This window comes from Zootoca vivipara, chromosome 2 (genome assembly GCF_963506605.1).
Source record: "Zootoca vivipara chromosome 2, rZooViv1.1, whole genome shotgun sequence".
Taxonomy (NCBI): domain Eukaryota; kingdom Metazoa; phylum Chordata; class Lepidosauria; order Squamata; family Lacertidae; genus Zootoca; species Zootoca vivipara.
This window is the reverse complement of record NC_083277.1, coordinates 90,941,602-90,956,220: the sequence shown is the minus strand read 5'-3', so window position 1 is coordinate 90,956,220 and position 14,619 is coordinate 90,941,602. Positions and strand designations below refer to the sequence as shown.

At 42.4% G+C, this 14,619-nt stretch overlaps 1 protein-coding gene across 5 annotated transcripts in view; it reads right to left on the bottom strand.

Moving 5' to 3' along the window:
• Positions 1-8,808, bottom strand: part of EXOC7 (exocyst complex component 7) — a 31,769-nt gene extending 22,961 nt beyond the window's left edge. The window contains exons 1-7 of one of the 5 annotated variants that reach the window (XM_035104525.2): positions 8,531-8,808; positions 7,400-7,465; positions 6,872-7,056; positions 5,636-5,741; positions 4,695-4,917; positions 2,015-2,182; positions 701-712 (exon numbers count right to left, since the gene is read on the bottom strand). In XM_035104525.2, the coding sequence (XP_034960416.1) occupies positions 701-712; positions 2,015-2,182; positions 4,695-4,917; positions 5,636-5,741; positions 6,872-7,056; positions 7,400-7,465; positions 8,531-8,635 (865 nt within the window). In that variant the 5' untranslated portion in view covers positions 8,636-8,808. The remainder of the gene's footprint in view (positions 1-700; positions 713-2,014; positions 2,183-4,694; positions 4,918-5,635; positions 5,742-6,871; positions 7,057-7,399; positions 7,466-8,530) is intronic. The other 4 variants (XM_035104526.2, XM_035104527.2, XM_035104528.2 and 1 more) reach the window with 4 other exon arrangements.
• Positions 8,809-14,619: the final 5,811 nt, after the last annotated feature.

Genomic DNA, 14,619 nt, shown 5'->3' with positions numbered 1-14,619 from the left:
TCCATCATTTTCCAGGTTTCTAATTGATCACCAATTGAGAAAGCTAGCAGACTGAGCACATCCAGCATGTCAGAAGTAAGTGTTTCATTCAGTTTGGCATTATAGGTGCTGTAGGCAAATGGTTAGCACACATGACAACATTATTTAAGGATGTTAATTAGTCTCGTGTGGTCCACTGAATTGTCCCTACACTTCACACAATTGTAGCAATCCACTAGTTTGGAAATATCAAGGGCAGTCAGACAAGGATGACTTCACTGCATCTACTGCCTTACATACCAGATGAAGTGGTATGTCTCAGACAAAACTGCAGTTTTAGTCTCAGGGTTGGGAAAACAAAAACATCATTGGTGGAAAGTGATATCTTGCACTCAGCAAATTAACATTTGCTTACATCTTACTGAGAGGTAAAATGTCTGATAGTCTAGTCAATGTATACGTACACATGGACAGTGGACCTGGCTTTAATTTAAAAATCTGACCCCCAAACCTCCTCAGCTTCTCTCTTAGCATAGTCAGCTTTCAGGAAGAACTCCAGGGCATTGTAACTATGCCCCTCCATAGGCAAATATCCCCTTGAAAAAACCCAAGCACAGACTTTGCTAGCACTAGTAATAGGTCTGCAATGGCATCTTAGCACATAGATGTTTAGTTAAGGTCTGTCAAGCTGCAGAAGAGACATACAGAACACACACTTTACCTGGGATGAGGACTGTCATTCACATAAGGATTATAAAAACAAAAACAAAGACATAGAACAATTACAACATGCCATTGTAATGCCTCATAACTCAATTGCTGACTGTTCTACAAATCTCCTACTTGTCTATTATTTCTATAGATTGGGAGAACATTTATAATTCTTAGTTTCATCCAGTAAAATTATTATCTTTTCCCCTGGACACACAATGCTTTGAATTGATCTTGGATAAACAGAAGATGATGCTGGTATACAATACCTACCTCCTTAAACATTGTTTTCTCTGTCAGATAGTTATCATTTTTAATCAATAAAACAGCTACACTCTACGCTTGGATGTAAAGCATGGGCGGAGTCAGGATTTTGTGTTAGGGGGCAGGGGACTTTGGGGGGGCAGAACCTACGTGACTGGTCAGTTAATTAAGTATTTCTATTGTTTTATTTTATCTAGGCGGGCAGCTGCCCCCCTTGCCACCCCCACTTGGCTATGCTCATGATGTAAAGGCCAACAGCCTAGAGCAGTCAAAGAGCAAGAAAATCATAACAAAGAGCCAACACTCAGGAGATTTAAAATAACTCTTGTTGTGAGAATCTTTTAAATACTTACAGCAACTGCTATAATCCAGGAACCCTTAAAATTAAGCCCTTTGCTCCACATAGCACTTGCTGTGGGTGAAAGTTCAGCAAAGGGATTTTTATTTTGCAATTTTATTGAGGCTCCACATCACCAACAGTGGGCAGTGGAGAGTTCCATGAAGGAAATCACTCTAGCATCTACACTTGAGCAATATGTACATGAATGTTTGGCAAAAAAGCAATTTTCTTTAGCTAGCACAATTTTCTTTAGCTAGCACACACTGTGACAATGGAGGAATTATAACAGACTCTAGCTTTTTCATACTAATGACAACAGCAGAGCCCATCTGCCCCCAATAAGACCTAGGCACTCTTACTGAGACTGATGGTTCAAGGAACACAGTACAAAAATCTTCTGTCTAGATTCACAGATCTTCCGTCTAGATTCATAGTGTGTGTTAAAATGCTTGCTGTATCTGCAAGCATGTCTACTAGGGCCAGTGAAATATGATGGGCATCTCCAAGTCTTGGAAGTGGCCCAGGGAATGACAGCAACCTGGAAATTTATGTAGGCATCCAACCAAAATGGAAACATCTAGGAAATACCTAATGAAAAACCAAACATCACATGACAAAGAGAACTCCATCAGATGATCAGACGGATTAAAAAGCAAGAGAATTAAGCCTGGAGCTTCCAGAACAAATCCAAGGAACTGGCATGTAACATTTTGGACTAACCTGGTCTTTTGATGGGCTTTTTAGTTGGTGTGTCCTTCCTCTTGTTCTGAATGGCAGGGGAATATGGGACCCCCGAGGAAGAGCTATTTTTCCGGAAATGCTCCTTCAGTCCTTTGATAGAACGATCCAACTGGCTGGATCGGATCTGATAGTAAACATTCATGAAGTCTAGGAAGAAATATACATGCACTTAAAGTAGTGTGTATCAGCAGTTAGTTTTTTTGTTCCAAACCACATTTGATATTATCAAAGCTATCATGACGGGAGGGAATCAAACAATAATTTTGTTTAAAATTTGATAGCATTTCTTGCTTAATAGAAAAACGAACGCCAATCTTCAAACAATATAATCCATACATTTGAATTATAAATTTTATATTCCGTGTTCAGATAAAACTTGCTTATTTTGTATTAATTGAAATAAACTTGATTTTAAAAGAAACCTCATCAGTACATCACAATGCATGTCTGGTGCATCTTAAGATTTATTCATATGAATGTTAGGCTTAGCCAGTAGATACTAAGTTAGTAAAAAAATCCTGCTGAAAAAAGAAAAACAAAGCAAACTTGTTTGAAAATTGCATTAGTTGTTGATAGAAATATTTTAACACCAATGTTAAAAAAACACACAACATATTACTACTATAGTAAAATCGGACCACTTCTACTAGTTACTTTGGGAAAAAAAGCTATAGAATTCTTTTCAGTGTACATGAAAGCAGTTTTGTATTCTACATCACTCCCAGATGCTTTCTAAATCTAAGCTTCCTACACTTACTACGGTTGTGTTCTAATTCTCGCCCTACAGTGCTCTCCCTAGAGGCTATGCTGGTGTAAGACCCCGTTCTGTGCTCCCTCTTTAGGCTTCCTCTCTGGGCTCCTGCAGACAGATGCTCTTCCTCACACAGCCAGTTAAATCCTGCACCACAAGAAAAACCATGTCATACAGCTGATGCCCACAGGGCTTAGTTCAGACTACAAGAGACCTTCATAGATTAGGGTTGTGGTAACTAATAGTCAGAGTATACATACTATACGCATAGTACTATAATAATACATTACTGTAATAATCACAAAGAGCAATTAGAGTTTCACAGTAGGAATTTCAGAATAGTAAAAGGTAAAGGTACCCCTGACCGTTAGGTCCAGTCACAGATGACTCTGAAGTTGTGCGCTCATTCTCGCTCTATAGGCCGAGGGAGCCGGCATTTGTCTGCAGACAGCTTTCGGGTCATGTGGCCAACATGACTAAGCCGCTTCTGGCGAACTAGAGCAGTGCACGGAAACACCGTTTACCTTCCTGCCGGAGCGGTACCTATTTATCTACTTGCACTTTGATGTGCTTTCAAACTGCTAGGTGGGCAGGAGCTGGCACCGAGCAATGGGAGCTCACCCCGTCGTGGGGATTTGAACGACCAACCTTCTGATCGGCAAGCCCTAGGCTTTGTGGTTTAGACCACAGCACCACCTGCGTCCCTGACAGTTAATTTTTACAGAAGCAGGAACACCTTAGAAGTAAACTGACCTTTCTGAATTTGTGTAGGCAATAGACTACTACCCTTTCTCATTCTTTCAGTCTCAATATAATGATGATATTAATATTAATATTAATATTAATATTAATGTTAATAATAATAATATATCAAACAGGGTCATTATAAGGATTACAACAAGATTGTGTAGAATAGATGAAGCATGATGAACTCCAAAACACTTTTTAATGCTTAGCATTGTTTTTAAAAGCTGGCACACAAAATGTTCCACCTGGAGTTTTATGCAGGGCAGAGGATATGTTTTCATTTTCTATTCCATATTAGCCTGCATCAACCGGCAATATCACCACAAAAATAACCACCCTCTGCTCAGAAGGCAGACAAAAAACAGACACCCAGGGGATTTTAAAGGTTGCGGACTAGTGAAGTGGGGAGGGGGGGAATCAATGAGCCTATTCCAGGCTCAGTGCACAAGTGCACACAGTAGAATTATAACTACAGATGGAAAAAAACAGATGAGACCCAGGGCAGGGGTGTCCAGCTGTGCATCTTTGCCTACTACACACAAACTGGGTTTTTAAAAAATGCACCTTTGCTGCATAAGCCATAATTGATCTTAGTATTAGGTTGACAAGTTTTATAATACATACAAGATTTGTGCCACACAGTGGTATTGCATTTGCCAAGGTTCATGGTTTACTTCCACTTCCACTTGAGCAGGAGCCATGATCCCTGGGCTTTGCATTATGCCTGAACTGGGGCTCAGACAAACCATACCTTACATTTAAAGAACATTTATACCACTCTGACAGTCATGGTTTCCCCCACAGAATCCTGGGAGTTGCATGGATTATGCAAAGCTAACATGATCAGTTGGGGAAACAAATATCAGAACATGTTCATGTATCATAAATGAGGTGACAACAACTAATTCAAGTATTATAGAAGAATGTAGCCTCAACCACTGCTGATGTCTTAAAATGCATGAAATGCAGTAAGGCTGTCCAAACTATTCAGATCAATTTCATACAAAAAACTCAAGAAGAGAAGAAAATTAATTCAGCATAAAAACAGCAAGACTAAACTTTAACCCACACTGAAAGTTTAGCAAAATAAGGAGATCTTAGCTGATTGCCTGAAGCTTAAAAGAAAGAAAAAGAAAGACAACTAATCACTTCACAACTTACCTTGGTTCCTCCCATACTCCACCAGCCAACCAGAAATACGGACAATGTCCTGCAGAACACTCTCAGGGAGGTGTTCTAATGTCACATCTTCCTGCGATTCCAGTTCATCATCCAAAGTGATGAGATCCAGGATAAGGATTGGTGGAACTGGTTTAGAGTGCCGTGCCATAAGGCTACGAAATTCAGACTCCAGAGACTCCTTCCCCTTCTCAAACAACAATTTCTGGTTGGAATAACATATATGAAAAAGATTAGATGTAAGAACTATTGGTTTTAAGGTGGTAAAACAGCACTGTTCGGCTTCTGCACAGTGCATTTGCATCCAAATATGTCTGTTTTCCTTTCAGAAGACACACCTGCGGGACTACCAGGTGGCTATTTCACCTCCTAAGCTAGAGATTTGGCATAAGAACTTTTTCAAAAAAGTTTGCTGGATCAGGCCAAGGGCCCATCTTAGCTCAGTATCCTGTTCTCACAATGGCCACAATGCCTGAATTCCCCACTTCTGATTCCCAGCAGTACTATACAGTATTTCCCCCCACTTTAAAATCATCTGCTCAAAATCCATTTTTAATACTTGGCATAAACCACTGTGTAAAGGAGAAGGGAAATGTGGTACTACATGTAAGTGAGCACCATTTTCTATTTTATAAGTTCCTGTATCAAAACATTTTTGTGCATGTTTCTTTTTTAAGCACAGGGTTTAAACACAGACAATTTGGGGCTTCTGCAGAGGCTGTTTCTCTGGGGAAAGCACAAAAACAAAATGTAGGTGTGCTCATATGTCATTCTGGATAACTATCTTCAGAGATATTATGATGTGTTGATATTTGCTTCCAAATGGAGCAAAGCCTACTGTGAACTAAATAGAGAAAGCAAGGAGCGCTCTGAAGAGAGATGAATCTGTAGTCAGTAGTCCCATGTGCAACTGCTTTACATACCACTCTATTAAGCTCTGGGCTGTCAGGATTGTTGTCTTGGAAATACTCCACAGCCTTCTGAATTTTAGCCATGCAGGCCAAATACTCCTCCAATCTTCCTGTAGGGCTGCAATTAAAAGTACATCTGGTTCAACAACAAAGCTACACGAAGAGGCAACTGCTTACCATAAAATCCCTATGAAGTTGGCTTACCATTTTCTCCCAGAGAATAATAATAATAATAATAATAATAATAATAATAATAATAATAATAATAATAATATCCTGTAATTTTTCTTCCCAACAGGAAAGTCTGGCATCACTGATGGAATTAAAGTATGTAAGTTACAAGAATAGCTGACATACATTATAGCCCAAACAACCTTTTGACCTATGATTTGTTATTAGGTGCCAGGTCACCAGCTTCAGTAGAACAGTTTTCTTTGAGACATTGGCCTAGACAAGTGGTAGGGATATTTTTAGGCAAAGGGTAAATAACTGCATCTATCTGAAGTCCTCAATGGGGGGGGGGGGGAACCAGGCTATCACTTCACTATGCTCCAATAAAATGACCTTATTTATATATTTTAGCCCTCTTTATGCTCTGCTCTATGTGCTTTAAACCAACACTAAATAATATAAAACAATTCATCTGATGTTTAATGCTATACAGTGGAACAGACACCCTTGGAAGGTGGTGGACTCTCCCTCACTGGAGATTTTTAAGCAGAGGTTGGATGGCTATCTGCCACGGATGCTTTAGCTGAGATTCCTGCAATGCAAGATTCTCCGTCTGCTAGATGCCACTTAGGGTCCCTTCCAACTCTACAATTCTATGGTTCTATGATGAAATCTACAATAATAAATGCATGCATAAAACAGCAGAGGGCTTTAAAAATGATCACAATTTATATTGGATCAGAAAGCTGATATTTAACAGTTGTGCCTTGAATTTTCATCCCCTGAAACCTGAAAGAGGTGTGCTCTGATGTACCTCCTCAGAGATATTATTCTAAAACCAATGGGACAACTGGGGAAAGCCTGCTCATAAGAATTGTCAGGTTTATTTTCCTAATAAAAGGGGATGCCATGTTTCTTATAACTTAAAATGCCTATCCCCAGTTACCTTCTGTAATTCAACCACCATTCTTAAAATTAATTAGATTATTCAAGGTGGTAAAAGACAGGGGAAGAGACTGACACTGAAAAAAAGAACAGACCTCACAAAGATATTGAGGGTCCTGAAACTCAACTCACCCTTCTCTTATAATTTTCTCTGTGTCTTTTGCTACATGGTAATAACTTATAACATGATCCAAACAGAACAATGTCTTCTCAACGTTCTCCTGTAGGCGCTGAAGATTCTCCGTCTGCTTATGTACAGGGATTATTGAATTCTCCAGCTTCATCAGACGGCTTTCAAAAGATGAGAGAATGGAAACCTAAAAAACAAAACCAGAGATATTTCATGTACACAGTGGGGTCCATTTCCTTCAACAATAATCACCTGCATTGCTGTATTTTAGTTTGCAGTTCCATCAAGTGAAACAATATGAACTGAGATTTACACTGCAATCTTATGCACACTTACCTGGGAGTTAAGTTCCATTTAACTCAATGCAGCTTATTTCTCAGTTAACATGTATTAAGACTGCACTGTAAGGCACACTTACGTGGAAATAAGATCCATTGAATTCAGAGGGACTTCTCAGTACATACACACATAGGATTGCACTATATTTATGCTCCACTTTAAAATAAAATGCACAAGTTATGCAAACTTACCATGTTTTTTGTGAGCTGGTCACTTTTTTCTAAACTATCTCTAATGAAAGACAATGTTTCTTCTTCCTGTCGTTGCAAGAGAGGAGGAAAGACACAACCAATTACTCTGGCTCTTGAACTACTTTTCTAGATGGTAGATGGATTGAAAAATGGTAACAGGGTGTTGCTTTTATATGTTTTAATGTAAATGAAATTTTTCATGATTTGGGTATGAATTTAAACAAAATTTTAAAAAGCAGCTTTAACCAATATACCTTTTCATGATATTTTAAAGTATTTTCAATTTGGCACAACGCTCTCTGAACTAAACACCTACAGAGCTTTGGAGAAACACTCTCTTGTCCAGGGTGCTGGGGAAGGCTGTACTCCTGGATCTTGGGACTACCTCTAAACATTTTGGATCATGTTCATGCAACACAAAAACGTTGGCTTGTCAACCTTCTTAGCCTTAATACCGTTTACTGATTTTTACATCTTTGTAGTATTCTTGGACTTTAAATGTCTGCAACAATTTGGTGCTGCTGCAAACTCAGTTGCACTTGTTTTCTTCTGGTTTTGGGCTGCATCAGTTCCTTAGTGTTGCGATCCTGTATTGACGTTTTATTTTTAATTGGAAGCCACCCAGTTACAGTATTGGGACAACGTGTAAAGGACACAAAGAAACAAAACAGCCAGGCTTATTTGTGCCGCTAAGCACAGAAAACAATTAAGATTTTCCCTTCAAAGAGCACCAAGAAAAGCTTTAATAGTTGTATTTCAGGGTGTCACACAGGCAGTTTACAGGGGAAGCACAGCAATCAAGTGGCAAACGTACCTTGCAGTGGGCTTTCCCTACCACCCCCCTTACCACCCCCCTAACCCCCACTTGGTTTTAGGGAATCACTCACGACCCAGTCCTGTATTTACTTGGAAGGAAGCCTCCCTGAGCTCAGTGGAACTGAGTCCCAGGTTAAGGGGAGGGGTTTGGGCCTGTGGTCTCTGAGGGAGGCAGTGAACCGCGCAGGGGGAACCGAAGGCTGGAGGGGGGAGACTTTAAAGGGGGGGCAGAGCAGGGCCCGACGCCTCAGCCCAACGAGGGCGAGGCTGAGAGGACGGTGCTGGGGGGGGGATGCACAGTGAGGTGCCGCCCACCTGCTTCAGCTTCTCTTCTATTTCCCTCCTCCGGGCGGACGCCTCCTCCGTCGGAATCATCCTGACACCAAGGCGCTTCTTCCCCCTCAGCAACTCCGCAGGCATAAGGCCGCTTCAATAGCTATAGCTCCCTGTCAACACAACCCGCTTTCACTTCCGCCTCATTCCCCGCCCTCTCCCGGCATGGGACGGTCGCCATCTTGAGAGTGGCGGGCGAGGCTACGTCCTGACAGGAACCGAACGGAGCCCCGCCCCGCGAGCGCGTGCGAGTGGTGGTGGTGGGGGAACGCGCGGAACTTTTGAGAGATGAAAGGAGTTATGAGAGCTTGGTGCGGTAGTGCGCAAGCGCGCGCGAGCGGAATGGGGTTGGGGGTTGGACGCTGAGAACCGATGACCCTCTCGGGCCGCCTCCATGTTAGGAGAGGCAGCTAATGCCGCCCCGAGACGGCAGTCCGTGGCAATCCGTTCGGGGTCCAAACGGGTGGAGCTTGACGTCACTTTAAGCCACAGAGAAAAGCAAGCTTGGTTTAGTCACCTGGTCATATTCGTTTAATTATTCAACCGACTGCATTGTTAAGAATACCCTTTAAATGGAGCACCTTGACAGGTGCATCCCGTTTTCTCGTGTACATGCCTTATATACAGATTTGCCTATATTCTGCTTAGTTCTCAAATTCCTTTGGTTGACTGTAAAAATAAAATAAAATAAAATAAATTCTGACCCGAATTGCAAAGCTCTTTGCAAACTTCAAAGTGTTCCAGCCACAGATACTAGTATCACTTGGGAACTAGACGTCAGAGCACAGCAAACATGTGTGCTGTATTTTGAAATTATGGAGGTTTTAAAATCCTGTAAGCTGCATGGAAATAAAAATTGCATAAATATCCAAAAGTGAAAGCGAGCTCTTCGGCTTTGCAGAAATGTTAATTTTCAACAATTCCCTAGAATAGCATACTACTAGCTCTTGAGGATGCAGCTTGCTTGTTACCATTCACCTTAAATAAAAGTTTCTGTTTTCCTCCCATCAAATGCTGGACCGTATCTATCAGGCTCACAGTTCTAACTGCCACTTTCTTTGGTGTTGCTTAACCATTACAAGAGCTGCATTCTGCACTAACAAAGGAATCCTCCTAGGCACACATTGATTTGGGTGTAAGTGGTTCTGAGCTCAGTGGGACTTTTGTTTTGGGGTGGCTTTAGTTCCACTAAATTCAGTGCTACTTCTACCTTTACAGAAGGGTCACCTGTGAAAATGTCCTCAAATATAAGGAGTTGTATAGAAATAAACCATTTTAAAGCAAAAGATGTTGCTGCATTAGTTTGATTCTCACAGGGCGTTGTACACATTACAAACACGTACCCTTTACATATGTTGCATTTCTTGGATGGAAAACACCACAATAAATCAGAAGGACATTCATTATTCTTGTACACTGTGAGCTGTTTCTTCTGCTCTAGATATAAAATGGGCAGTTAAAGGACCATTTGGGTCCCAACTTTCTGCAGAGGTATAGCTGACTCACGTGGAGCCAATTATTATTAAAAAGAGCTGAACGCTATAATCCCTGCACATGGAGATGGGAATAAGTCCCTAGACACTATCTCTTGTTTTAGGAGTTCAAATCAGTACACTTCAAAAAGCTTCCTCTTGACAATTCTCCTTCTGTGCTTGTTTTCTTGTTTCATAGATGCCAAGATGCTTGGATGCTTAGAGAGAAAAAACAAGGGTGCATTATTTGTAATCGAAGTTCTAAACACTGAATGGGGGGCGGGGGGCGAGTTGACACAAATCTTCAGGCATTCAAATGGGTAACAACATATAGCCTTTTGCAACCTTTTGGAACAAAAATTAGATGCCACTTTAGTGATATTGCAAAGGCAACAAGAAATTAGTGACATGCTAAAACCGGGGTGGGGGTGGGGGTTTGTTTGTTTTTTAATGTAACTCAACCAACATGTCTTTTCCACTAGGTGTCCCCTATGTACCAGTTTTGGAGAGGGAATAGTGAGGGTTGAATGCTTTGTTTGTTTCAACCAATCAATCAAACTTCAGTCCTTACACTTAGGATATGCCATTTGTAATTTAATTGGGACATTCCTTTCAGGTAGGGGGCAAGCTATTTTTGATGCAACTCAGATAAAAGTAAATACTATGTCCTGACTCTTAATCCACTTAGCAAACAGCAGAACACACACTGCAAAAATGTGTTGGAGAATGGGGAAATACACTACCTGGCAGGGAGTTCATTGACTCTTTCAGATGGAGATGTTACAAGCGGAAAGTTATTCAAGATTAGGCCTCTGTGAAATAAGCCAGTAATCCTATTCACTGTACAATTGTTTCATATACTGTGCACTCAACAGTGTACCAACTTATACTAGAAAACTTTTTGCTAGAGGTGTCAGTTACTCAGACTCCATTTTATACCATACATGTATTTTGGGGTTTGTTCAGAAGGCAGCTTTCCCCATAACTGGTTAGGGACACAATGTGAGAAAGCAATTGCAAGGAAAGGTATCAGCTGGAATAGAACTGGCCCTACCATGAGGTGGAGTGATGAGAGCCAAGGTTCACATTGCATTAAATGTGTAGTTTACAGCTACACCTAGTTTTTCTTTATTCTGTTATAGATGTGGAGGGGCACAAGGAATGGGGGTTATCCCTTCCCTCCCTGGCTGCAATCCGGTCGAACATTGTATCCCACCAATGCAGGTATGAGAAAGGGAAAGCTCCACTTGGCACCAACTTTTTGCCATTGTGTTTTTAACTGTTATTTAACAGCACACAAGACGCTGGAGGCTGGAATAGCTCAGTTGGTAGAGCATGAGACTCTTAATCTCAGGGTCGTGGGTTCAAACCCTATGTTGGGCAAAAAGATTCATGCATTGCAGGGGGTTGAACTAGGCAGCCCTTGTGGTCCCTTCCAACTCCGCAATTCTATTATTCTATGCCCACTTATCGGGGAGTAAGCCCAACTGCACAGAGTGGGACTACCTTCTGGGTAAACATGCACAGCAGGGGTGAAGAAGCTCAGGCCTGGGGGCCAAATGCAACCCCCCAGTCCTCTTGATTTGACTCATGGGATTCCCTTCACCTCACACTCTCACTCTCAGGTAACAATCCTCTCCATCTCTTCTTCGCACCCTCCTTGAGTGTTTTTGCCTGGCTGGAATGTGCCCTTGGGCAGGGCCGGCTCTAGGGGTAGGCTGGGTGGTGCGGGGCGCCAGCCGCGGCAAAAAACGGGGCGGGGCTGGGGCGCCGGAGCGATCTCCGCACCATGGCGCCAGGGCGCCTGACATGCTTAAGACGGCCCTGCCCTTGGGATGTGTCCCTGATCTCTGATGCCTTTCACTTGCATGGATGGAGGATAAAGAGACATGTGTGTGTGTGTAAACTAGCTTACTGCACAAAGGTAAAATTTACATATGTGGCTCCACCTACAATGTCAGGAGGCGTCAAGGGCGGAGCCAAACACAGCGCCAGCATGGCCTCAGTGGCTGACAGCTCCCCTTGCTGCTGCCACTGCTGCCATTGAGGGGGGCCAAAAATGGGGGGGGCAAAAGAGTTCAGCCCCTAGGAGATGGCACCCCTGCATAAGGGGCAAAAGGAAGGAACATGGGCCCTCAGCCCTACAAATCACCCTAGGTTACGTACAAACCAACCTAATGGCCTAATGGTGTTTTCCTGGCCATAATGATGATGATGATGATGATGATGATAATAATAATATTTATACCCCGCCCATCTGGCTGGGTTTCCCCAGCCACTCTGGGCATCTTCCAACAGAAATATTAAAATACAATAATCTATTAAACATTAAAAGCTTCCCTAAACAGGGCTGCCTTCAGATGTCCTCTAAAAGTCTGGTAGTTGTTTTTCTCTTTGACATCTGGTGGGAGGGCGTTCCACAGGGTGGGTGCCACTACCGAGAAGGCCCTCTGCCTGGTTCCCTGTAACTTGGCCTCTCGCAGCGAGGGAACTGCCAGAAGGCCCTCAGCACTGGACCTCACTGTCTGGGCAAAACGATGGAGGTGGAGACGCTCCTGTATACTCCACATACATAACTAAGAGGTGTGGGCCCTGTTTTACACCCACACCTCTTTACTCCTGGGTATCGTGCTTTTGTCTAGCTGGTGTCCAACTAGTTGAGGTTTACCTGAACACAGATTGTGAGGCAAGGAATGCCTGCTTCATTTCCTTTTGTGACATTGCATTCTTTTCTTTTTCTCTGCTTGTTCTCAAGCCCCTTGGGGAGGGACTTCCTGGTTACTATCTGACCATAAGCATCAGAGTGTTTGACTAGGGAAAGGGTGAGGACAGGACTGGAACAGAGAAGCAGGAGCTACTGTTGTGCTACTGGCCGGAGTTTTTTCATTTCTGGCCAAAGCATTTTATCTCCTGAGAAGAAACCAGGCTGTTACTCCAGAGAAGCATGAGGAGGGAGGGGAGGGAGCAAAGCACCACATATTTCATCCTTCTTAAAGAAACACTCTGGAGGATAAAAGGTGAAGAGCCAAATTCTTGCCACACAGGAGCCCAGCAACAAAGTCACAGCTGGAAGAGGAGAAGGAGGGTTAGAAAAGAGCGGAAATTAGCTACCCCACAGCTGGCCTCTTTCAAGCCACACAGAGAAGGTGCTGAACTGCTAGGGCAGAAGGGGGCTGCTCCTGCTCCTAATAACTCTGGCAAAAATCCTGGATTTTCAGAGGGGGAGATCCAGGCCTGAGATCCCCCCCCCTTTCGGCCATCTATATATGCCAGGCTGTCACAACTACCACAAATGTGGTGGCTATGATAATTATCATATATCATTCTAACACAATATAATCTTTTGAATCATGCTTCGCATGTCACACCAATGCCATCTAAGAACATGGGCTATTGCAACATAGTATGCAACCCAATACATTTTGCTGCCTGAGGCAAAGGACAAAATGGCGCCCCTCCACCATTCCATTTACAAAAGGAACCAGACAGTTGACACTTGTGGCAAGACACCGTCCTCTGCTGAGGGCATCAATCTCATTTTTAAATTTCAGAATTTATACGAACATAAGAAGAGTCTTCTGGATCAGGCCAGCAGGCCTCCAAGTCCAGCTTCCTGTTCTTATAGTGGCCAACCAGATGCCAAGAAAAGCCTGCAAGCAGGACTTGTGCACAACAGCACTCTTCCCCTTCCATAGTTTCCAGCAACTGGTATTCAGAAGCATTCTGCCTCTGACAGTGAAGGTGAAATATAGCCATCAGGGTTAGCAGCCGTTGATAGCCTTATCCCCCAAGAATTTCTCTAATCCTTTTTTAAAAGCTATACAAGTTGGTGGCCATCACTGCCTCTTGTGGGAGTGAATTCCATAGCTGCACTCTGTGAAGAATTTATTTCTTCTGTTCAGAATCTTCCAACATTCAGTTTCAATGGATGTCCCTGAGTCCTAGTGTTATGGTGGGGCACGGGGAGCCTTTCTCTATTCACTTTTTCCACACTGTACATATAAACTGCTCTGCAATCAGAGAATACCTGAGTAATGTACAGACACAGAATATAAAACGTAATACAGATCACAAAACTGTATTGAATCAAGAATGAAAAGCTGCAGAAATAAAATAGATTTAAATCAAATAAACAAGGAATTTTCGGTGTTATGTTGGAGGGGATGCCAGGAAACGGAATTATGTTCACATGTGGTGGGGGTGTAAATGTTATGACGTGGGGTTTGTGATTTCAGCTCTCTTGACAAAACATGCTGGAGACAGTTCTCTAGTAACAGCTCTTTATTAAAGTGAACAAGACTGACTGTGAGGGCAGGAAGGCTACATTTATAGGGACAGGGAACTAGCTAGAAGGGCATACATTTTGGAGGGAACAATATCAGGCAATCACAGTGCTGCCTTTTGGAGGGAACCAATAAGACAGAGGATCCAAATACAGCAGCTTAAATGAACCAATAGTAGCTGTACCCTCTGGAACCAAAAGGCAGTTACTTTATCCTAATGCAAATACAGACAATAATAATACAGAGATAAAATCCTTTGACTCAATACACAACAGTAAATATGTTCAATTTTTCTGGCAAAGGGTGTTTAAGGAGA